This window comes from Tiliqua scincoides, chromosome 2 (genome assembly GCF_035046505.1).
Source record: "Tiliqua scincoides isolate rTilSci1 chromosome 2, rTilSci1.hap2, whole genome shotgun sequence".
Classification (NCBI taxonomy): domain Eukaryota; kingdom Metazoa; phylum Chordata; class Lepidosauria; order Squamata; family Scincidae; genus Tiliqua; species Tiliqua scincoides.
Genome location: NC_089822.1, coordinates 88942029 through 88966013, shown reverse-complemented (window position 1 = coordinate 88966013; position 23985 = coordinate 88942029). Strand labels below are relative to the sequence as shown.

The 23985-nt window shown below is 40.9% G+C and overlaps 1 protein-coding gene across 6 annotated transcripts in view; it reads left to right on the top strand.

Moving 5' to 3' along the window:
- Positions 1-23985, top strand: part of PALM2AKAP2 (PALM2 and AKAP2 fusion) — a 287822-nt gene that overhangs the window by 243245 nt on the left and 20592 nt on the right. For all 6 annotated transcript variants that reach the window (XM_066616313.1, XM_066616312.1, XM_066616317.1 and 3 more), the window contains one exon: positions 8951-11336. In XM_066616313.1, coding sequence (XP_066472410.1) covers positions 8951-11336 — 2386 coding nt within the window. The remainder of the gene's footprint in view (positions 1-8950; positions 11337-23985) is intronic.

Here is a 23985-nt window from a genome sequence, read left to right as displayed (position 1 = left end):
TGCTAAAAACTTTGGACACCCCTGGTCTAGACTCTAGACCAGACCTCCTGCCCTATGCATATTCTATGCATGTGAACCTGGGAGTAAGCTCTGAACTAACTTCTGAGTAAATCATACGTCTGAACTGTAAATGAATCGAGCCCTGTTCTAAAAGATGGTTTATTTGATCCTTCCAGATTTCCATTACAACTTGTGTACATGAACACCCACATTGCCATTCTATTATTCCTAGTTTTACAAACCATTTCTACTCTGCATGTTTACATGGAGATAAGTCCCACTGAGTTAAATGGAGCTTACTTCCAGGTGAGTTTGACAGGAATTTCAGAATCATGATGCTTTTGATTCTAGTCTACAATGTGAAACAGAATTGCTAGGAGATAAATTGCCAGATATTTGCAACCCGATCCTAAGCGGGTCTACTCAAAAGTAAATCCCATTATGTACAATGGGGTTTGCTCCCAGGAAAGTGTGCATAGGATTGTCACCTAGGAATCCACTGATTAATTTTTGCATGTGCTTTTTCTCTCCTATTTTATGTATCTTTTTCATGCTGAAAAATAAAGTTCATTTACATTATACTGATAGCTGGTTGTATTCAGTAGCTTCTTTAAAAATGTTGCAGCTGAATTCTTTTAACTGTTTATGCAGAAGTAAGTTCTATTCATGTGAATGGGTCTTATATGCTGAAGACTGCATTCTGGCATTGTTAAAAAGAGATACTATCACTTTTATCTGGGGAAAGTTTAAACTGAGCTTGATCTTCAAATAACATGAAACATTTACACGGGGCAAAAACCAGACAAAGTTGAGCAATGTGATTTCCTCTTGATTTTAATGAAGTAATTAAATTGATTTTAATTTAAGTAACCAAGCTCTCCCTTCAAAATAAATGACATGCATGTGTGTCTCGCTCTCATTGGATTGTGCCCACATTTCATTTTTAAAATATATTTTCTTTATTCAGAGGACTTTTTCCATTTCTTCCCCTTCCCAAACCAGTAGCTTTATTTTTCTGTATCTGTGTAATCTTTTGTTGCTCAGAGGTTCTTTGGCAATTTTTTTCAATAGCCTTATGTACTTTTTGATAAGTAAACACTTTTAATGACAAGAAGAGTGCCAATAATGTGTGTGAACTTCAGCAATTGTGTAATGCCATAATTGTTTATCCTGATTTTAAAAAGTTGGATGTCGATGACATAATTATGTAGTGAGGATATGATTAGCATGAACTCTTGCTAATCCTGTTATATAACAGGTAGTAAAACTCTTGATCTCTTTGCTCTGGGTGCAGTACTCAGACATTGTGAAATAACTGTACAGCATCAGATTTTAACAGGCAAATGAGAGCAGTCAAAGAAATAAACAAGTTTGGACACTGACATCTGTTTTCTTTTAATAGTTCATCTTCTACTGAGACATTGGTAATAGTGCAGATGGCTTTTACTCTGTGAATAAAATAGGCCTATTTTCCCTTTTATATATATATATATATATATATATATATATATATATATATATATATATAAGCCTCTCCACTTCTTTGGGCTGTAAGGCATGCCTGTGACAGTCTCAGCTGGTCCAGTGCTAGAGCAGACTCAGTGCTGGTTGGCCTGGACTGCTGCCTGGAGCTCTGAGCAAGTGCAGGGCAGCAGACAGGAAAGTCTGGGTGGGGGAGGGGTGTTCTGGGGAAGAAGGAAGGTATGGAAGGGGAGGGAGCTGGGTGGGAGTAGGATAGATATGGCAGCAGGCCCTGCCGCCATAGCCTGACCCCTCTTCCAGCCTGGGAGACCCAAAACGGGTCTTCTCAAATCTGTGCCCACTCAATAGGGGGTGCAGATCAAAGGAGACCCATCGGGACTGCCTAGGGCTATACAGGGTAAGGGAGTGTAAGTTCCCTTACTCCGAGTAGCCCTGGCAGTGCTTCCCAGCCCCTTTGGATGCAGCAGTAACCATTTTGGTGCTGCTGCAGCCCCAGGCACTGAGAAGCTCAGGATTGAGCTGTTTGCAAACATGTATCCCCCACCTCCGTATGGTGAATAAGAGGCTTAGGAGGCAGTAGGGAGAGATAGGAACCCTATTGATACCTCTGAGGCAGGCTGCATCTACGATGGTATAGCTTCAGCGTGGACAAACTTGGAAGGCAAAGAAGCACCAACTGTGGTCAAGAAAACTAGGTTCATGTGTTACATTGGGTTGATGAGGATCAGAAAGGCCAAATGCAGCTGATGTGAACGTAGGAAGCAACCTCCTATCCATTGGTCCATCTAGCTCAGGAGTGGTGGAGACTCTCCAGGGTTTCAGATGGATAGAAATTTCTATCTGCCTTATCTGGTGAAGCCAGGGATTGAACCTAGGATCTCTTTCATGTAAAGCATGTGCTCTACCACTTACCCATCTTCAATCACTTAACCCAGTAATAAAGTACAAGTTTATGCACCTGGAGCACTGCCCACCTGTACTGCTGCTCTGATGAATGAGATTGCTTAGACTTGGGAACCAAGCCTGAAGCAACTGTTATATGGAGTCAACCAAGTCTCATTGGTTTCTCAGGTCATTTGGGCTGAAGAGCCACAGAATCCGTTCCAGCCATTATGTATATGGTGCTGTAGTGCAACAGAAAGCAGACCAATCCCCCCCCCCCATGCCTAGGAGCTGCTGTGATCGCTCAAAGAAGAAGACACTTCCTGCCAGAGTCTCTTGTTCAAGTTGCTGGTGTCTTAGAAAAGTTTCCCACCCATGCCACATATGTTTAACATGTCCTTTTAATATAGTTTGAAAGAATGAGAGATGAATATAGTATGCTGCTTTGGTGCTCTCTGAAAATGAAACAGTGAAAACACAACGGTCTCCCATCCTAATCCTAAGCAACCTTTCAGTGCTCATACAGTTGCAATGCAGTCCTGAGGTAAGGTGACACATGTTCACTTACTTGATGAAGCTCCTTGACTGCCCCCCCCCCAGAATGCAGTGTGTGCCCCATTGGCACAACTGCATTAGCACTGGAAAGTTGGCAGCCCAAACTTAATCTTTTAAGTAACATTCATTTTTCTCTCCTCCCTAGTGTATGTTGCCTTCCTTTCCTGGCCTTAACCATGGTTTATTGTTATGCCTGCCTGATGTAACACTGAGTGGAGCTATCCCCTTAGCTAGAGTTTGAAGTGATTTTGGAATTATGGTGAAGGCAGAACCCTGGTTAACCATAGCTAACTCTTCAGCTGCTTTCTCTGTTACATGGGGTACCATTTGCAAGTTCTCTATGATTGTGTACATGTGTGCACGCACACATTGAATTGAATGAACAGTTCACGGAACTGGATTCCCCAGCAGACTTATGAACTTGGATCTTGGGTTCTGGCTGTTTGTGGATCTCTGGCAGGCGTCAATCACTGTGGCTCCTATGTAAGCTTTCAATGAAGTCATTCATGATAATCATTGTGGGGAAAATGAACCTGCATAATAGCCTTAAGAAATTATCCTGTTGGCCAGACAATAGTTAACAGACAAAGGGTATCCATCACTGTTGCTGCTCAGGGAAGTAGTGAGTTACAATTCAGGATATTATTCCCTTTGCTGCAGTGAATGATTGTGCCCAATCCCTGAGGAAGCCATTCTTTTCAGCTAGCAGCATCTGTTCTTGATCACTTTTCTAACCTGGTGAGAGATTTGGGTCTAAATAAACATTCTGATAACCTTACTGGAGTCTAAGCTGATACTTGGACCTATCATTGAAAGCTCTGCAAACATGTCATGACTGTGAATTTTTAAACGGAAGCATGTTTTTCTGTTAGTACAACATATCCAGATAAAGGACTTTGAAACCAGTCTCAGTCCTCTTTAGCCAAAGGATCTTGAAGGAGAATAAAATCTTGCATCTTCCCTTTTGTAGACTGGTATCTCCATTAGGAAAATGAACACTTTTTTGGAAACATGATAACTTTTCAGTGTTCATCTGTGATAAATATGTTGAAGCAGTAAAAAAAAAAAAAGGGGGATAGATTCTGACTATTGGGAACCACACTGTAGCCACTTAGACAACTGTAACTACATGGGGAGGTTGTTGACTATAACTTCTGACCATTTATTAAAACGCAATATGAGACTGTGCCACTCAGAAAGCCAGAAAAAACATCTGAATCTGAGTCTACTTTTACATGTGCAATAAGCTTAATGTTTGGAACAGCATGGGTTTGGACTGAGCCATGAACACTTTAATATTGGTGTATAGCATGTGCAGGTGCTTCCTATGTATTATGTTGATGTTAACTTTATAGCAACCCTGAAAGGTAAGTATGATCAGTTGTGTCACTAGGGTTTGTGTCACTCAGTGCGGGAGGTCAGCATATCACCCCCATGATGAACCAACTTCCATGTAGTGGGCAGGGCAATAACCTGAGCAGTGGGCATGGTGTTGCACGATCATCCCGCCCCTGCTGGGTTTTTGGCTATAACATTTGATAGGATAGAGATATTTAAACACAGTTTGTTTTGTTGCATTCTGCATAAAATTACGCATTGAATGATATATAACATGATGGTATTATTCAAAATACCAAGATTTTAAAAATTTTGGCCAGTAATGGTGTCACCCAGTGTGGCCCACACTCTTTAACGACCCCACTGAGTATGATTAGCTCAGTATTGCAGCTAGAAACTTGAGGCTTAGCCACCCAGTAAGTTCATGGCAGAGGTGAAATTAAAACCAGGGAAGTCCTAATTTGCAGTTCAGTCTCTTTAACCACTATACCAATGATTCGGAAACTTTTCAGAGGCCTTAGAGCTGTGATTTTTTTCAACCTTTTTCATCTCATGGCACACTTGAAAAGGCACTAAAATTGTCAAGGCACACCAGATTTTGGACAATTGACAAGGCACACCATGCTGCTAGTGAGGAGCTCACACCCCCTCCCTCAATAGCACTACTAATAAATAACCCTTTCCCTAACTCCACGGCACACCTGTGGATCATTCGTGATACACCAGTGTGTTACGGCACAGGGATTGAAATTAGGTGTCTTAGAGACTGCTGCCTGATTTATAAATACCAAGGGGTTGTGGCTATAATAGTGATTGAGCAGTAGTGCTCCCCTTCCAAAGTAGCAGCTTGTTTAACCCTTGATTAACATAGCCTAATCTGCCCTGGCAGTTTCATGAACCACCAAAAATTGGGTCACGACCCACTGTTGGGTCCCTGACTCACAGTTAGGGAACTGCTGCACTGTGCTATACCTTTTATGGCTCAATTGGAAAGGTGCTATTGATAATTTTAAAATAAATTTTGCTAGCACAATGGTGAATCTAACAATGAAATGATCAGAAATCATGAAAATCTGTTATTTCATCAAAGGGTACCACAAGAGATTGTAAATCGTGTGCAGCTGAAGTTTTTAGATGCAAAACCCAACAGAGGTTGATAATCCGTGCATATTGGCATTTCTGGGGTCAGCTGTAGCCAAATTAAGAACACTGAGTTCAGTTGGAAAAATCTAAGCATGAGCTGATCTCTGCTTATTAAAATCAGTGGGAAGTTGCAAGACGTTTTCTTAAATTTGGCTAATTCTTCCTACTCATTTTTTGCAACCAGTCTGTGATATTTTAAAACTACAAGTAGAGTCTATTAAATGTGTGTGAGAGTTTTGCAGTTATTGATGCATTTCTTTGTTTCACCTTTCAGTAAATTTCATTACATTTTAAAATAGACCCTGATTTCTGAATGTGTTAAAGTGTTTTCAACCCAGATAGGAGCTAAGGCCTTTCTGATTTTAGAATCAATCGTTCCTTTCTCTGAAGGTGGGACTGAAAGAAATGAGGTTTTATTTTCAGACCTTTTGCCAATTTATTAATAGCAACCACAGAAGTTTCAGTTCAATAAAGAAGCCATTGTGGAATCAGCACTGTGGTGAGCAGTCTTAACTTGTAACTTTAATTTTGAAACCTTGAATCCTTTAGCCATGCCAAATCCCCTGAGGAGTGAAAAAAGGAGCTGTAGCATGATCTAAATTTTTACACTAAAACTGTAATTCTTATCCTGTTTCTCAGTTGTACTGGAATGCTTTTGGTACTGCTCCAGTCATCCCTTTTCTTACTGGAGTTTGAAAAGGAGATAGTTTCCAATCACTTAGGTCTTTTCAGATGTTTATTGGAGGTAAAATAATGTGCATATGCGCAGAGATGTTCTAATGAATGTGCATGTGTCACTAGTAGGAACTGCCACCGTGATGCTGCTCCTCTCTTTTCCTTCATTGATTTTTAAAAAATTAGTAAATTTTCCCTACTTGATTGCCTGGAGAAAATTGTTCCTTGTTGCAGGTGACCAGGGAAGCAGCTATTTGTGGTATCCTGAGTACGGTTGTATCCTATGGGTTTGCTTTGTCCTGCAGAAGGACTCCTTTGTGGGAGGAAACTGCAAAGTCCCCTTCTGCAGGAGCAAAGTTATCTTAGGGTATAACCCTCTGGAGACACTGAAATGGAGGCTGCTTTGTCAAATTTTTCAGAGTACTTGACAGAGTTTTTGAAGGTTCAGTCAAGGGATTTTTTGAAATGGCCTGAAGCTTTTCTTAGGCCTCTAACAAAGCAGTATAAAAAAACAGAATAAAAAAGTCTTGCAAGCTCACAACCACTGCTGCAATCATCAGACCAGGAGGTGTGCTAGCCCAGCTGTGGTTGGTCATCCTGGGTGGCAGGCAAGTGGAGCTGGGCCATGCCCATAATTTTCCTTACAGCAATACACCAGTCACCAGGGAGAATATTGCTCATTCTGGTGTACAGAATTTGTTCAATGAGTGGTTCGGTGGGATTTTATTTATATGTAAATGCTTGGACTGGAGCATCTCAGGACAAAGATTTTCCCTGGCAATATTTTTTTTAAAATTGTGATTTTTTGAGGGGGTGCCATTTCACCCCCTGCCCACCTCAAGCTCTGAAGGTGGTCCTCTTGGCTTGCCATGGCCTCGTGTGTGGAGGTGACCATCGATGTGGGTTTTCTGTTAATCTCTATTAAGACATTTCCAGCCATATTATCTTCTACAGATTACTTGAAGAAGGTGTTCCATGAAATTTTTGGATGTTGGGGGGGGGGGTCCTCTCAGGGGAATTTAACTTTGGTAAACAACAGAACTTAACAAGAGGTACAAAATACTCTACTGCTGAAAAAGATGGGAATGAAAATATTTGAGTCCAGAATGTGCTACTGCAGGGTCTAGAAATAGAGGGGTCCTGGAGACACACAAGGAGGGTGCCAGGTAGGGTAAGGGGTCATGCATGCTAACACATGCACCCCAATATGCAGAATAGTTGTGGGACTTGTTTTTCCCACACATATAAGAAATCAGGGTGCATGAAAGGTGTTGACGACACAGTCCTCCCTTAGGCCTTGTTCCCTTGATGGAGATGAGAAGTCTCCATTCTTGCTGTTGTCGCACCCTCCAGAAGTTGTAGAGTGTGGGGGGGGGAGAGGGGGAGACAAAGGCATGCTTGGCCTGCTTCCACTGGACACAAATGAATTGTACTTAGATGGTTGCTTTTAGACCAGTCTTCCTAAAATGAACTTTTGTTGGTCCTGGGAAAACCTTAGAAACAGGGAGAGGAGTCTTTTTTTCCTCTCTCTCTCTTTCAAAAGGGACTTCCGTTTGGGAGAGCCCTGCCTCCTTGGTTGAAGAATAGAAGTGCAGAAAATGTTGGGGAAAAGTTCCCTGTGAAAGTCATGGTGGGAATAACAGTATGACCACACCAGGATCTATCCTGCCCTGAAAAGGGCAAAACCTCAGAGAGAGCCCCCTTATCAGCAGCAATTACTGCTGGGATTTCTGCAAACATTTCTGGGATTTCATGAGGACTAGACCCTTGGTTTTAAAGTAAAGAATCAAAGTAGTCAAAGACCTTTCTCTCCAGGTGTTGTTTTGGAAATAAATTGATAACATTATTTTTTTATAAATTTTCACAACTTCTGTATATCCAAAGAGGCTTTCCACTAGCATTTGTGAACAGTAGGTCTCCATGCTATGCATCCTGCTTTTGAAAGCAGGGGTAGTGTTCAGTCCTACTAGATGTGCTCCAGACTTGCCTATGCCTGAAATACAGGCATACCATGCACTTTCATCTGGTTAGGCACCAGACCATGGATGAATGTTAAAGCAATGCCTTATTTAGCTTGCAAATTAATTTTGGCCAATGGAAAATGTAAATAACAAAATAACACATACAAATCCATGTGAAACCTTAATAAACAAAAAGAAAAGAAAAATAAGCATAAGAATGTTGATGAACATTGTGGAAGGTTGGATGAAACTGGATGAAAGAGGAAAGGTTGTGGATGAAATTTGAAATATAGTTATAATTGAAAGCGGTTGAAAGACCAAAGTGATGAAAGTCAAGGTATGCCTGTAGGTCTTTGGCACTTAACCTTACTCTTATCAACATCATAATACAAGAGTTTAGCAACACCGCTTCTAATAACACAAGGTGATAATTATAAATCTTCTCTCCTCAGTGCACTTTATTTTTTTTAATGAGACAAACTACAGTACATCATCTGCTTCTCAGCTATGCCAATATTATATTTTAATTCATCATGTTTTAAAAAAACAAACTTTGAAATGCTCTAATAAAAAATTGATGAATGGTACTATAGGGTTCTTAAACAAAATCATTCAAGGCCTTTTGAGCTCAGTGATAAAATTGTAAGAAGTTTTAAATAACAATTAGCATATACAAACAATTTGTACAGGTGGGAGATATTTAAAATGGTTATTTTACTGGAGTGCAAATGAAGCTTTCCTATTATTGGAAGACTTTGAATATGTCATCTGAAAGAAGTGTTCCTTTTCTTTTTCAAGATGAGTTTGCATTCCAGATGATGTTTACTCCTTTTTGCTCTTGGCTTTCTGCATGAAAGAGAATCTACTTTCATAGAACTTCATAATCACTTCCCCCCCTTCTATTTCTTTTGTAGAAATCATCTAGAATCTCTGAGGATGACATCAGGTTGAGAAAAGAGAGAGACCGATATTGTGCCAATTTCCTGGAGCCTGCTAGCGTGCATACAGTAGAGAAGATGGAAATTGAAGCCCTTGTCCCAGAACATAAGGGTGTCACTATGGGGACTTCAGCTCATGCAGTGGACAATCAAACTCATTTATTTTCCCCTGCTGCCAGTCACAATGGACTTAAAGATAGGCATGAATCCCTGGACAGTGAGGTTGCTAAAGAGATCAGATATCTGGATGAGGTGCTAGAAGCAAACTGCTGTGATTCTGCTACCGATAACCCCTTTAACGGGATGACTTCCTCCTCCCCTGAGCCAAGCGCATCCATTATTGTGAGTGGCTCTGGGCCATCTATTCACGTTACTGATGATTCAGCAGCACCCCAACATGACAGGGAGGTCATTGTGGTTGGTGGACAAGCACCTCTAGTTATAAACAGTGGCATAAATGTAGTATCTGAGAAACTGAAACCAAATGGCCATTCTGCAGACCTGCAAGAGGAACACTGTGACAGTCTGAAAGTGCTAGTGAGTCCAAGCTCTTCCACAAGTTCAAGGTCTTCCAAGGATGGAGAGACAACATTAACCACCCTTAAGAAAGAAGCAAAGTTTGAGCTTAGAGCATTTCATGAAGACAAAAAGCCATCCAAGCTGTTTGAGGAAGATGAAGCAAAAGAGAATTACAGAGTGCGAAAAGTGAGGCCCTCTGAGGAAATGATAGAGCTGGAAAAAGAGAGACGGGAACTCATCAGAAGCCAGGCTGTCAAAAAGAACCCTGGCATCGCAGCAAAGTGGTGGAATCCACCCCAGGAGAAGTCACTGGAAGAGCAACTAGAGGAAGAGCCCCTGGAATCCCACAAGAAATATAAAGAACGCAAAGAAAAGCAGCAACAGCAGCCATCCATGCCTGTGAAGCATGTCTCATATTCTTTTACGCCACCTGATCCACCTGGCGTTAAAAAGGTTGATATTGTCACAGAGCAAATAGATTTTTCAGCTGCCCGGAAGCAGTTTCAGTTAATGGAAAATTCAGGTCCACCGAGCAATTCAGCTGCATCCAAGAGGTCAGGGACCCCCAAAATGTTCACAATCCAACCCTTCTACAAACCAATTGGCCCATCCCAAATGGATCGGCGTACTTTCTCAAATGCAAAACCTGCATCTGCATGTGAACAAATATTGCAGGTTGGCAATAATGACGTAACTATTGTAAAAGCGGAGAAGGTCTCTTGCATCTCGGATGATGACAATATTATAATTCAGAACATCTCAGTTGACCCAGCTCGAATGTCTCCTTACAGCAATCCCCCAAAACCTGGCCAGGCCACAAAGGGCTGGCCAGATGATGGTGAATTCATGTGTGCAAAGGCTGTCTTTACAGTGGTGAGGGATGATGACCAGGGCATACTAGATCAGTTCTCAAGATCAGTCAGTGTCTCTTCTCCTCCAGAGGAGCTGGACTCTGGTTTAGATGAACTGTCTGTGAGGTCTCAGGATACGACGGTTTTAGAAACACTTTCCAATGACTTCAGCATGGACAATATCAGTGACAGCGGTACCTCCAATGAGACAATGAATGCCCTTCAGGAAAATTCACTCACAGATTTTTCTTTGCCCCAGACCCCTCAGGCTACCACACCTTCCGAGTATCGAGGAGAGGGTGTTTCCAAGTCACTTAGTGACCACGGTTTTTATTCTCCCTCTTCACCATTACTTGACTCTCTGCTCATCGATGAACAGCTGGAATACCAGGCTGGTCTCCTGGTTCAAAATGCCATTCAGCAAGCCATAGCTGAGCAGGCTGACAAAATAAGCTCTAAGCAAGCAAAAGAAGCCGCAGAGAAAAAGAATCCCCAGGTCAAAGAGCAAAAGGAGATGGATAAGACACTGCATTCTGAGAAACAGCACAATACAACTTTTCAGCCACCTCAGGTGTCCTCTCCTGTACAAGAAAAAAGGGATACAGCACCAAAGACTTCTGCAGTTCAAGATTCAGTACTCAGGGAAAGGCAGGATCCACCACCATCTCTTGTTGCTCATGCCACCCAACCAATCACTGTGGAAGAAACCAAGCCAGAAGTCAGCTATTTCAGCAAGTATTCAGAAGCAGCTGAACTGAGAAGCACTGCTTCCATTCTGGCCATGCAAGAAGCTGAGGTGACAGTGGGACCTTTTAAACTGAGGTCAAAAAAGCAGAGGACTTTGTCCATGATAGAAGAAGAGATCCGAGCAGCCCAAGAAAGAGAAGAGGAACTGAAAAGACAGAGGCAAACTATGCAGATCACTCCCAGCCCTGTTGCAAAGTGTGCACCTCTGCTGCCGACTAGAACTGCGACCTACAGAACAGCACCTGGTAAGAATCTTTCATTTTTATCTGTAGTTTGCAAAATAGATTTTAGATGTAGTTCAAAGTAAGATGTAGTTTTTCCACATCTCACCTTTTCATCTTGCTTACCCAAGGCAGCTAGCATCCATCATGAAAATGGCCAAAGAAATATATACCGCAGACACTCACCCATAAGTCAATCTCACACATAAGTCGACAGCAGGTTTTTTGAGCCAAAATCATGGAATTTTCTATGACCCTTGAATGTCAGGGGTTAAACTTAGGGGGTTGTCTGACTATACTTTTGTCTGATTTTACCTGAGCCGAGATCCTGAAAAATAACCTACCAATAATTGTTACCTAAGAACTGTACAGGCTCTAATTTATTAAAAATATAGTAAAAGATCGTAAGATACATTTTTATTCTATAACTTTTTAAATTCTGGCCTTCACAATCTTTTTGTAAACACTGTCGGAGTAAGTGCACTGTAAACAACATACAAGTAGAACAGTAGTTCCCAATCTGGGATACATGTAAAGTGGTTCCCAACCTGGGGGACATGTACCCCCAGGGGCACTCGACGGGATCTTTAGGAGTGCTTGAAAAAGAATTGAGTAATGGCAGAAAAAGGCAAGTAGTGCTCCACAGTGCCTTGCAGGGCCAGCAAGGCAGGAAGGGAGGTAGCAAGTTGACTGTGAAAGCCCCACCAATAGCTAATTTATGGTGATCGATTCATGTATGAATCAGCGATTGAAAACTAGCACAGTAAAAAGGTGAAACATAATATGGAAAGTGATCAATCACCAAGAATCTCTCAGGACACTTCTGGTGCAAAACAGTGCAAAGGCAGAGTCTTCTGTTCCTCAAACAGATAAAAGGAGAAAACCCTGTGATGAATACATGAAGTATGGAGGAATTCATATGGAGGAGATGAGGGCTTATTAATATTCAGTACAAACATTCAGCTAATATGAGGAGTATAATTTATGGAAATAGGCTGCCAAGGAGTATGCAAGTGAAAAAAGATTGGGAACCACTGCAGGAGAACCATTAATCAAATTTTTCTTTAAGGTACCTGGGTGTTAAGCCAGAAGCTCTACATATAATATACAACTTATAAGCATAACTGGGAGTGTGCAATTCAATTCACAGCAGAGAGACAAGCAACAAGGAATTACTGTAAGTGCAGCTGCACATACAGTGGTGCCTCGCACGACGAATGCCTCGCACACTGAAAAACTCGCAAGACAAAAGCGTTTTTGCGATTTTTTCTGGTGACTCGCAAGACGAATTTTTCTACGCCGTGCTTCGCAAGATGAATTTTTTCTATGACCATGCTTCACAAGACAAATTTTTAAAATTAAAAAATTGAAGTTTTGTGCTTGAAATTTTTGAAATCCTCTGTACAGCATGTATGCCTTTAAAGAGCACTTAATAAACACTCTGTAAACCAAATTTGACTTTGTTCTGACTTTTTTTGCCCATAGGAACGCATTAATTAAATTTCAATGCATTCCTATGGGAAACCGCGCTTCGCAAGACGAAATTTTCGCAATACGAAACGACTTGCAGAATGAATTAATTTCGTCTTGCGAGGCACCACTGTAGTTGCAATACTGTTTACTCAGAAGCAGACCCATTGCTTTCCAGGGGTGTTATTCTTACATAATGGTGCACTGAATTGTAGCCTGGGACTTTGTTTCAAACGGAAATGAGGATGCTGGTGTTTAAAAAAACAGACCTCTGCAAGCATTTGCAAAACAGAATGAGGCTGTAGCAGCCTCTGTAAAGAATGAGGCTTGCTTCAATTCAATGGCGTTCAGTGAAAGTCTCAGGAGCAGTGAAAAGGTTAACTTTGGCTGGAGCTTTCCAGAGGTTGCCTTGGAGATTAACAGCTGTCTAATTATCTCTGCATTGCTTCTCTGGTGCTGCTTGGAAAGCCGCTTCTCCAGAGTTGAAAAGCTCTGCCCCCTGAGCAATCTCGCAGATAAGGTGACGTAATTATCTAAGCTTGATTTATTGGCAGAAATTTCTCACCCCATTCGCAAGTAATTTTAAAATGGCTAAAGAGAGCTCAGCAGACTAAGAAAGAAACCTAACTTTAAAAGATCAAGACGATTCACAAAGGAATACATCCTCTGTGGCTCACCTCAGTCCAGTCTCCACCACAGAACATAAGAAACGCCTTACTGGACCCATCTTTTCAGTCCAGCATCCTATTTCCAAAAGTGGCAGTCAGATGCTTCCAAGAAGCCCAGAGGTGGGACATGAAAGAGGCCACTGTCCTCCCCTATCAATTGTCATCAGCATCTGGTATTCAGATGTCTACCGGCTTAGAGATAGTATACGCCATTTTAGTTATCATAGCTAATAGCTTTTTATAGACTTCTTCAAAGAATTGGTTTAATCCTTTTTAAGGTCATCTGGAATTTGATGTGATTTGTTCTGCATTATACAGTCTTGTCCCTTAGCCAGCTGCTAATACGTTTCATTAAATGACCATAAATTATAGTGCTGTGAGAGAAAAGTGTGGGGCTTTGTCAAAAGCTATTGAAAGCCCCAAATAGATGGTTTCTGCCAGATTACCCTGTCTACATATCTTGACATTCTCAAATTACTCCTTTACAGTACAGCCCTTTGCATAAGCCATGCTAGTTCTGCAGAAGGGCATGTTGTGCATGTTTATTCAGACACAAAATAGCTCAGCATAGAGGTGTCAAGTATTTATCATGGCTATTAGCAGCTGTGATTGACCTCCACTTGTTTGCCTAAAACTGTTTTAAAGAAGCAATCACTGTTTTGATTACTGCTGTCATCAAATCTTGTGGCAGTGAATTCCATATGGTAATTACATGTTCCATAAATAAATGCTTCTGTTGATCAATTTGCCAAGTTTTTATACCACTATTATTAGTCTACTACAAATCAATTTCAGTGAGCAACCCCTGCTTCTCATTTCTCATATTATGAGAGAGTATCTATTCACTAGAACTGTTCTTGGGCTTCCTTGTATAGTCATTACTCTGGTATTCCAGGAGCTCATAATAAACTGAATTATCAGGGTGTCAAGTTGGTCTGGTTTTACTCCTAGAACTAAACCCACTTTAAATATACTTAAAAACAAAAACACCTGTCAGTGCCACACCTGTTGAGTTAAATACCTTTTAATGGGGATGGGAGAAGTAAGATAAGACTCAATGGAATCCCCTTCCCCCCAAAAAACAGATCACACAAGTTTCCTTAACCATGAGGATAGGTTTGTTAACACAAGGAATGTAGAATTTAATTTTACAGAGTCAGAGTTAATCTAGCAGTCATGCATGTTCATGCATATATGGGGTCTCCTGGTTTGTTCATTTATTTCTCCATAGTCAAAGAAGGAAAGCAAGGATTGGTGATGAAGCCTAATGCCCCAGCAAACATTCTTTAGATGCCATCTTAGTGGAGAAGATATTGGTTGAACAGAGCCTCTCTGCAGCCAGCATTGCTATCAGATTCTACTGTAGAGACACTTGTCATGAATACAGATGCTCAGCCGTGTCATTTAGTGTTTGACTCTATGAAGATCTTAAGCCAGCTTTTGTTCTCGTTAGCACAGTTGTAAGCCAGATCTTTGTGGTGTTTTTCTCAGGCCAAGCTTTAATCTTATCAGAAGAGGAAATCAAATTTGCTTAACAGGACCTATTTTTTTAAAAAAAACAACACTCACATATACAGAAACAAATTGATTGGCATTAATTACATTTTGGTTGTGGCATGTACATTGGAACAATGGTAAAGAAACTGTAAAGACAAGGCAACTAGACAGCTTGCCTGATGAGTTGAGCTTGTTCCAACAATGTGCTGAATTTTGCAAAATGTACAGCCTGGGTTTAATTTGTAAAATGAGAGATGCCAAAAGTCAAGCCTGTCTGATAGTTGTGTCTGCCAAAGTTAGGAATGGGGCAAGAATTTGAAGCAGGAGTCTGTTCTACCTTCATCTCTGCTGCTCTGGAAAAAAACTAAAAGCAGCAAAAAAGTTGTCTTCAGTCAGTAAATGCTTCCGTCCAAGGTATGGTATTTAATTGGTGAGAGAAGGCTTTTAAAGAGGGAACCTCTTTCAATTCCTTAGGAAAAGAATTGGGGGGGGGGGCTTCCACTACAGTTGTGTACTGGTGGATATCTTGCCTGCATGGGAACTATAAGCAGATTCTCTTTTAAAGGAGCAGGTAGGCATATATTGAGAAGACATATCCTTAAATATATTCACCCAAAACATTTTAGATATGAATAGATAGCATGCACAACCTTGCTGACCAAATGCTTTTAGGGCCCATTGATTCCTATGGGGGATTATAAATTATTGGTAAGTGCTTATGGCTGCAATCCTATTTGCACTTAAGTAGGTGTCCCATTAAATTCAATCAGGCTTAATTGTGAGTCAGCGTGTAGGATTGCACTGTAATTATCTGATATCAGTGGGACTTCAGTGTTTAATATTAGCAGGAACGTGCCTGTTGCAATTATCAAACAGCTAAACAAAAACTGGCGCTTCTTCCTATAAAAGAAATGATACAAACAATAGCTTACAAATGATCACATTGTTGACAACTTTAACGATAGAAAGGGAACACTCCATATTACAAGAGAAGTTTTCCATGTGGCCTTCTCTATATCTTTTAATTTTGCCCATGATAAGATTTGAACATTAAAGTATCTTCAGAAAAGGGAATTTGAAAACAATCCTCAGTTGCAGTTCCAAATGGGCAAACTGGTTGGTTTCATTTCGGTGTCAGCTGTTTTGAAATGGTTGCTGGAACCATCCCCAACTTACATTGTGAAGCGTGTTTCCAGTACTCTTTAAAACCATTCTCTCTCTATGTCACAACTATGCAAGAGAAAACGAAAAAGGTAAATAAATTATCACATTTAAATCCTGGCAACTGGCTAACAATAAGGTGTCTTAAGTCTCTTTGCTAGGAATGGAATTTGCTGCTTAGTCGTTTTTTTCAGATTTTAACAAAGTGATGAACTGCACAGTTCAGAGAAGGAGTTCATGCAACCATTCTAACCATGGTTTAAAATGAAATATTCCAAAACTAATTTTGAAAACCAAACTGTATTTCCTTTTAAGTGTAAATTAGGTCTGTGAGATCGTGATGCATGTTATTGTCACTGTTGATGGCTATCATTAAATAATGCTCTACAGCAGCGGTCGCCAAACTCACGACCGTGAATTCGGACTGCGACTTACTGTTCCACCGGGTCACATGACTTTTATGGAGATCAGGAAACAGGGATGCTCTGGGCAGTCACGTCTGCCGCCCAGTGTCCCAGCAGGCAGTGCAACAGGATGTCCGGGCAGATGCGACTGCCCAGAGTGTTCCTGTCCCCCAAACTCTGTAGAAGTCATGTGGTGACCTAGTGGAACAGTAAGCTAAAGTCACAGTGCAGAAGGGGTATTCCAAACCCCAGATCTGGCCCCTAGGACAATATGGCCCCTACAGGCACAGAGAATTAGGGAATGGAAAGAACACACAAAGCCATGGAGATGCACCCCTATGATCTCATTGCTTGACCATTTGACCATTAAACTTTATAACTTTATGAGAGAGAGAGAGAGAGAAACTACAGCAAAGGATGTCTCAAATTGCTAAGGGTGTACATGCACATGTATTTATTGGGTTGTTCTTATAGAAAATTGAAATGATTTCCTGGCTTAACCCATTTCTGCCCAGCCCACAGTACACATTTGATCCCTGTTGCGTATATGCCACATTGGGCAGAAGTGGCTTAAGCAATAAGATGAATTTATATCTTAAATGATACCTGATACTTCACATTCTCTGTAGAATTCAGAGCAGCCCATACACAGTTTCCATTCAGGCAACTCGCTTGTCATTTCTGCTTCACTTTAGCAACTGAACAGCATTATGTGTCTTCAGTCTATTTCCTGGATGTGTGCAGATTAGTACAGTTTAGATTGAACAAAAATGCAATTATTTTATATATGAACATTTGCTAACTCTAATGCACGTATAGTTCATTATGCTAAATACAGACTGGTATGTTTCCCACGCTGAATAAATATAGTTGAATAGGTGGCACAAATATAAACAATGTACAGTGAAGTCATGTTTCCTTGTTTTTTAGTAGACTTAAGAAGGAGAGTGTATTGTTTGCCTTTCATGTCCCTCAGTTTCCTACCAAAAGATCTAAACTCCATTAATTTCTTAGAACAGTGGTTCTCAAACTGTTTAACACTGGGACCCACTTTTTATAATGACAATCTTTTGGGACCCACTGGAAGTGATGTCATTAACCAGGAAGTGATGTCATGGCCAGAAGTGACATCATAAAGCAGGAAAATTAATACCCCTTATGATGAAATCAAATCATTAAGTAAATTAAAAGTTTACAATAAGTGGAAGTTTAAAATTTATTTAAAATAAATAACCCTCCTAACCCTCCCAAGCAGTTGCTGATCTGTTTTAAAAAATAATTCCCCAAACATCCCAAAGGCTGCAATCCTATCCACACTTACCCAGGAGTAAGCCTCATTGACTATCATTGTTAAAAGCATATATATAGTAGCCCGTTAAAAGTACATGTCTGTAACATTTCCCCAAATGCAGTCACGTACCATGGTAGCATTAAGTCTGATATATTAAAAATAAAATACACATTGGAATGAATGAGGACCCACCTGAAATTGGCTTGTGACCCACCTAGTGGGCCCCAACCCACAATTTGAGAACCGCTGTTCTAGAAGATGTAATGAAAAGTGAATAGGCCGTTTCTTTTTTAGAGTTTTCTTGAGCCATATAAAGTGAATTCTCTATGGTTCTAGTGTGAATCAACACAATTCATTTTGGGAAAAGAGTACTGAACACCTGTCATTTCTGTACCATTGATCACAAACTGCTGCAGTTAAGAATAATATTTCTTACCAAGCCTGCTCTAACACTAAAGGCATATCACTGTCCACTCGGTGTGGTTTGCAATGAATTTTCTGATCAGAATGTAAAAATAAATTCCTTTCTTTTGAGACATGAGCAGTGAAGGCATGGTACTAATAGCATCTGAAGAGGGGAGCAGTTGTGTTGGGTAAAGGGTTAAAAACTCACATCTTGAACACTTCTATGCTAGTCAGGTCTGGAGCCATCTCCCCCCACAGCTGCTTTTAAGTAAAAATCAAAACATGTGCAGGTCTGAAAATCAGTCTCCCATGCAAGTGTAGCTTGGCTGTTGGCATCAAGTACAGGTGGAGCCTGTTTATCCGCATTAGTTCTGTTCTGTGACTCGGCGCGATTAACAAAAAACGTGTTGTGCTAAATTCCATAGAGTTACGCAAATACACTGCCTTCTGACACTTCTGGATGGAAGGAAACTAAGGCAGCTGCTATCAATCTCCTCCGCTCTGTACTCATCCTTCCCCATTACCAGCTGCCCGGCTTCTTTCACATGGGATGCTGATCTTTTAAGAGTCCAGCCCTCTGTGTTTCTACTCAGAAGTAAGCCCCATTGTAGTCAATGGGTCTTACTCCCAGGAAAGTGTGGAGAGGATTGTAGGCTATATCTCATGCTTTGCTTGGTGGGAAGGCTTGCTTGTGTCAGTGATTGCCTGCACCATCTCAATGGGGGGGGGGGATTTGGCAAACACTCCTTGGGTTTTTTAAAGCAATTCCCTCTGTTGCTACCACACCTGTCCCTGTGTGAGTGAGTGAGTGAGAGAGAGATTGAGAGGGGGGGAGAGGGAGCTCCACCTTGCTGCATGTGTTCTGGCTACAGAGATTTTTGGCCCCCCTTCCCCTCTTCAGCCTCTTTGCTGGCTCAGGAGCTCCAGGAGTGTTACTGTTCCTTTGCAAGGGGAGCCTTTTCCAGGGCTCCAGGGCTATTTCCCTGCCTGGGTGAGGCAGAGCCTTTTTGCAGTGTTTTGGGCTGCCTGGAAATGGAGTGAGATGCCAGCACAGGGCAAAGGAGGCAAAGGTGTGTGTGACTTTCGGTCTCCCCACCCCATTCTCTTTGAGACAAATCTGCAGATAAAAAAATCCGTAGATAAATAGGCTGCACCTGTAGTTCTATATGTCAGTAATGGAGTTTTAGTTTTTTTTTAATAATAAAATTACATTTGTATATTGTAAAATAACCTACATTAAACTAATTATGGGTTGCTGATGTCTGGCATAAAAATTAAATATTATGTCATATAGAGCAGGCTGTTATCTGGGAATGTGGGATATGTATCAGCTGTTCTTTTCATTCTGCTGTTACACAAATGTTCTTGCTGCTTGTTCATTTTTCTGCTGTGAAGCACATTCACCCTTGGCTTGACTGTACCCATCAAACTTTGCTCTTGTTATGAGCCAAACACGTGGTCAGATTTAGAAGGAGGAAAAAAAATGCTTAGCATTCATAATTGCAAGTTGTTTCTGTTACTGTCTGGTGCTAACTTTTGCAAATTCTGGATTCCATTGTAGAAACATCGAAGGGACAGACATGAGGTCTCCTATGCTGTTCTAGAAATGTTAGCATGTTGTTGTGGTCGAATTATCTGAACTATGAAGTTCAAGCTTGCATGCTTTTCGATTCAGATTTTTTCATGATAAAGAGCTTGAAGCATCTCTAAGCATATTTGGGGACTTTAGTATTATGGTCTACAACAAATTTGTTTCATACTTGTCTACTGATCCTTAATTTTCTGCTCCTTTTTGGCTGAGTGGGACCGTCCTGTTGGATTACGTAATAGTTTCTGTACATTTCAGACTCTTTCCTTATGACTCTACAACATCTTTGGTATTTTCTCTGATCTTGGCAATTTCTTTCGCAGAAGTTGCCACTGAGTCAACAAAGAACTTGGTGCTTGGAAAGGCTTTGTTGTGCTCAGGCTTTGCACAGCTTTCAGGAATGAACAAAACCATCCATGTATGCCAGATGTCTCATCTGTGAACATCAGGAAATTCCTAACAGGATATGACTGATGCCTCATGGCAGCTGTAGCTTTCCCTGAGCCTCCATTTATGACCCCGTTAAGTGTTCATGAATAAACTGTTGCTTCACAAGGACAGAAAGCAGATTGCAGTTTTTCTTTCTGCTTCAGCTTAAACATATATATATCTAAATATCACCTCTTCCAATGATCACACCAAAGTACAGGTGGACTGTATTCTTGCTAAATCACACCAAAGTACAGGTGGACCATGGTATCCATAGGGGGTTCCATTCCAGAACCACCCACGAATCCCTGAAATCACATTTTAAAGCCCCCTTTAAAAAAAAAAAAAGGCACCAAAATTGGGGTTCATACCTTTTCCTGGCCAATCTGTGCTATTTCCAAGCCTGTAGAGCTGTTTTTAGCGCTGAAAGACCTACTTTTGGGTAGGTAACTGATCTGTTAACTGATGTTAACTTTCGGAAATGCATTATGATACATTCTGGGTCAAGCCTGGCAGAAGAAAGGCTTTAAATGTGGACTTCTGGTATCAGTTGTGAATCAAATCCACAGATGCAGGACCCATGGATATCGCAGTCCAACTGTACAACTAGTCAAGCAACTCTTACTGTAATGTTGGGCAGGGGATTGTCATTGACTAATGGGCAACCTACAGTCTGCTGATTGCATGGCTTCATGCAAAAAAAGACTAATCCAGCAAGTTGTACTTACAATCTTAAAAACTATAATACAGTCAAGATCAGTTTAACATGGATTCGTTTCTGAACTATTTGGAGATATGTGCATTCTTTCCTTAAAGACTGATGTCATCTCACCTTTGCTTTCCAAGAATCTCTGCAACCTTGCAGGTACTAAGTAGTCTTTCAGGAACTAAACAATAGTCCACCTCTGGCCTACCTCCTGGCCACCCACAATGTAAATTCCACAGGGTGGTTATTAACTGATAACGAACAGTGGTAAACAGACCCATGTGTCTATAGTATATGTGTGGGTCAAGTCCCACTGGTGAGTCATTACCTGATTTGGTGGTCGTCAAAAGGTGATGGAAAGATCAGACTTCCTCCCATGCAGTGGGCAGGGCAACACCCTGGGCTTTGCCCCACACCTGCCAGATTTTGGCTATAACTTTTGATAGAATAGAGATATTTCAGTGTGGTTTGTTTCATTGCATTCTGCATGAAATTACACATCAGTTGATATAATATGATGGTATTATTCAAAAATACCAAGATTAAAAAAATTTTGACCAGTGGTGCTCATCACCCGGTGCGGCCCACACTTCTCTAGTGACACCACTGCCTGGTGCTCAAAAGTTTGGAAACCAGTGGTCTATACCTGTATGGCAGTGATTTTCAACCTTTTTCATCCCACAGCACAGGGGCAAGGCACTAAAATGGTCAAGGCACACCATCAGTTTTTGAACAATTGACAAGGCACACTGCTGTCACATCCCCCAATGGCCCTACTAATAAATGACCCTCTCCCAAATTCCCGTGGCACACCTGGAGACCATTTGCGGCACACCAGTGTGCCATGGCACAGTGGTTGAAAATGGCTGCTGTATGGATATATTATTGCTAGTTTAATAGTCCCATAGGCCATGATCTATCCCACATTAAGTTCTTTCAAACCCTATAGATTTCACTCAGAGAGATTTCACTCCCATTGAAATGAGTGGCATTTAAATGTGCTTAACCTTGACTGAATTATAAGCAGTCATGGATATAATACTAGCATGAGAAATAATGGACAGTTTTAATGACTCAAGATCTCTATACAATCAGCGATCTTTTGTGCTGAGGAAGGTCATGCATTTCATTCCCAGACTAGTTTCTAAACGTATTGTCCTAGCTTCCTCTTAGGACAAGCACCATTGACTCATAGAGGGAGTATTCATGTTAGGAGAACTACTTGAAAGTAGGTGAAGTTAGAGCAATTAACTACCTTGGTGATTGGTATTTTATCTATTGTACTTTAATGATTTAATATTCTACTTTTCCACTTCCAAGAAAGGGAAGCTTAAAGTGGCTTACAGTTAAAAGCACAACTTAAACATTCGAAAATTAAAAAAACTGCATTCAACAATGAAAGAACTGTATAGCAATCAAAGAAAACAATTCAGCAGGAAGAGGGCGAATTAACCAGAGGTCAGTTTAAACAAACAAAACCTCTGAGGCATCAGCAAGGAAAAAGCTGCTGGTAATTCCACCGGGAAGGTGTTCCAGAGACCAAGAACCACTTCTGAAAACTGTGTCATGGATAACCCACAGTTGTCTCTATTAAAGGTGGAACCCCAATCGGCCTCCCCCACCTGCAATAAGGTGTTAGTAAGTTGACACCCGGGGGGGGGGGGGTGTAGCACCACTAGTGAAAAAAATCACTAAAATCACAGTTTGGAGGAATAATACCATCATGTTATATATCAATCAATGTGTAATTTCATGCAGAATGTGTTCTATCTTCATTCTATCAAAAGGTAAAGCTGAAAAACCAGTGGGGGGCGAAGTGATGGTACATCACCACGCCCACCAGCTGGGGTGTTGCCCCACCCACTGCATGGGAGGTGACGTGCTGGCATCCCGCACTGGGTAACGCGAACCCTATTGACACCACTGATTGAAGTTTCTTGACAGTTTTTTATAGGCAGCCCTACATAGAGCATTTTACAGTAGTCCAATTTTAATGTCACCATATCCATGAGTTTCATAGCCAGGTCTAATAGATCCAAGAAAAAGAGGACAGCTTGTGTACCAACCAAAGCCAGTTAAAGGTGCTCCTAGCCCCAGCTGACACCCAGTCATCTTGGTGCAAAGCCAGTTTCAGGAGCACTCCCAAACTGCAGACCCAATCCAGCAAGGGCAGTACAGCATCATCCAGAATTTACCTAATATCTATCTAATAATTTATCTAATAATTTAATAGGTAAATTCTGGACGATGCTGTACTGCCCTTGCTGAATTGGGTCTGCAGTTTGGTAGTGCTCCTGAACCTGGCCTTACACCAAGATAACTGGGTGTAATTATAAATTATTTATAATTTAATAGGTATATGAATTTTTTTGTTTGAAGTTTCATTCATTTTCAAGGTTCCAATTTTTATTTTTAATATTTAAACCCATCTCTATTCATTTAGGCCCAAACATAGGCTCCTAATTCATTTTGGATTAAAAACATTATTTTAGTTTATTTCTTATAGTTTAATTGCAGCTTGTGCCAGCAGCAGCACTAGCTGTAACCTCTGCGTGGGGGCCATTTTTATTATCCACATGCCACAGTGCAGAGTCTGTGTGTTTTTAAGAAAAGTTGAGTCAATGGCAGTGCAGTGGAACATCTGCCACTGCAGACACAAGGCAGGTGACAAAGAAGCAACTAAAAGTAAGCTTTTAATAATAAAACAAAACAAAAAACCAGTAACAAACAAACCTCCATTCATTGCATTCTTCCCTCAGCCTGTTTGCTTCTGGATGAATGGAACCCAAGATGAATGAGCCTCATGGGGTTCAGATTTCATTTGATCTGAAAACAAATACAGACCATCATTTTGCAGAGAATGGGTTGGAATAGCATACACAGTTATTACTTTAGTAGCAGATAGACACCCATCTATATACTTAAGAATTTATATCACATTTAAACTTCAGTAAAATTTGGAGCTGGTTGTAGTTGGAACCAGGAGCTTCCCAGTTTAGTACTTTGCAATATTGTCTGAAACTTTGTTTCAGTGTTGCTGTTCTCTTCCCTACT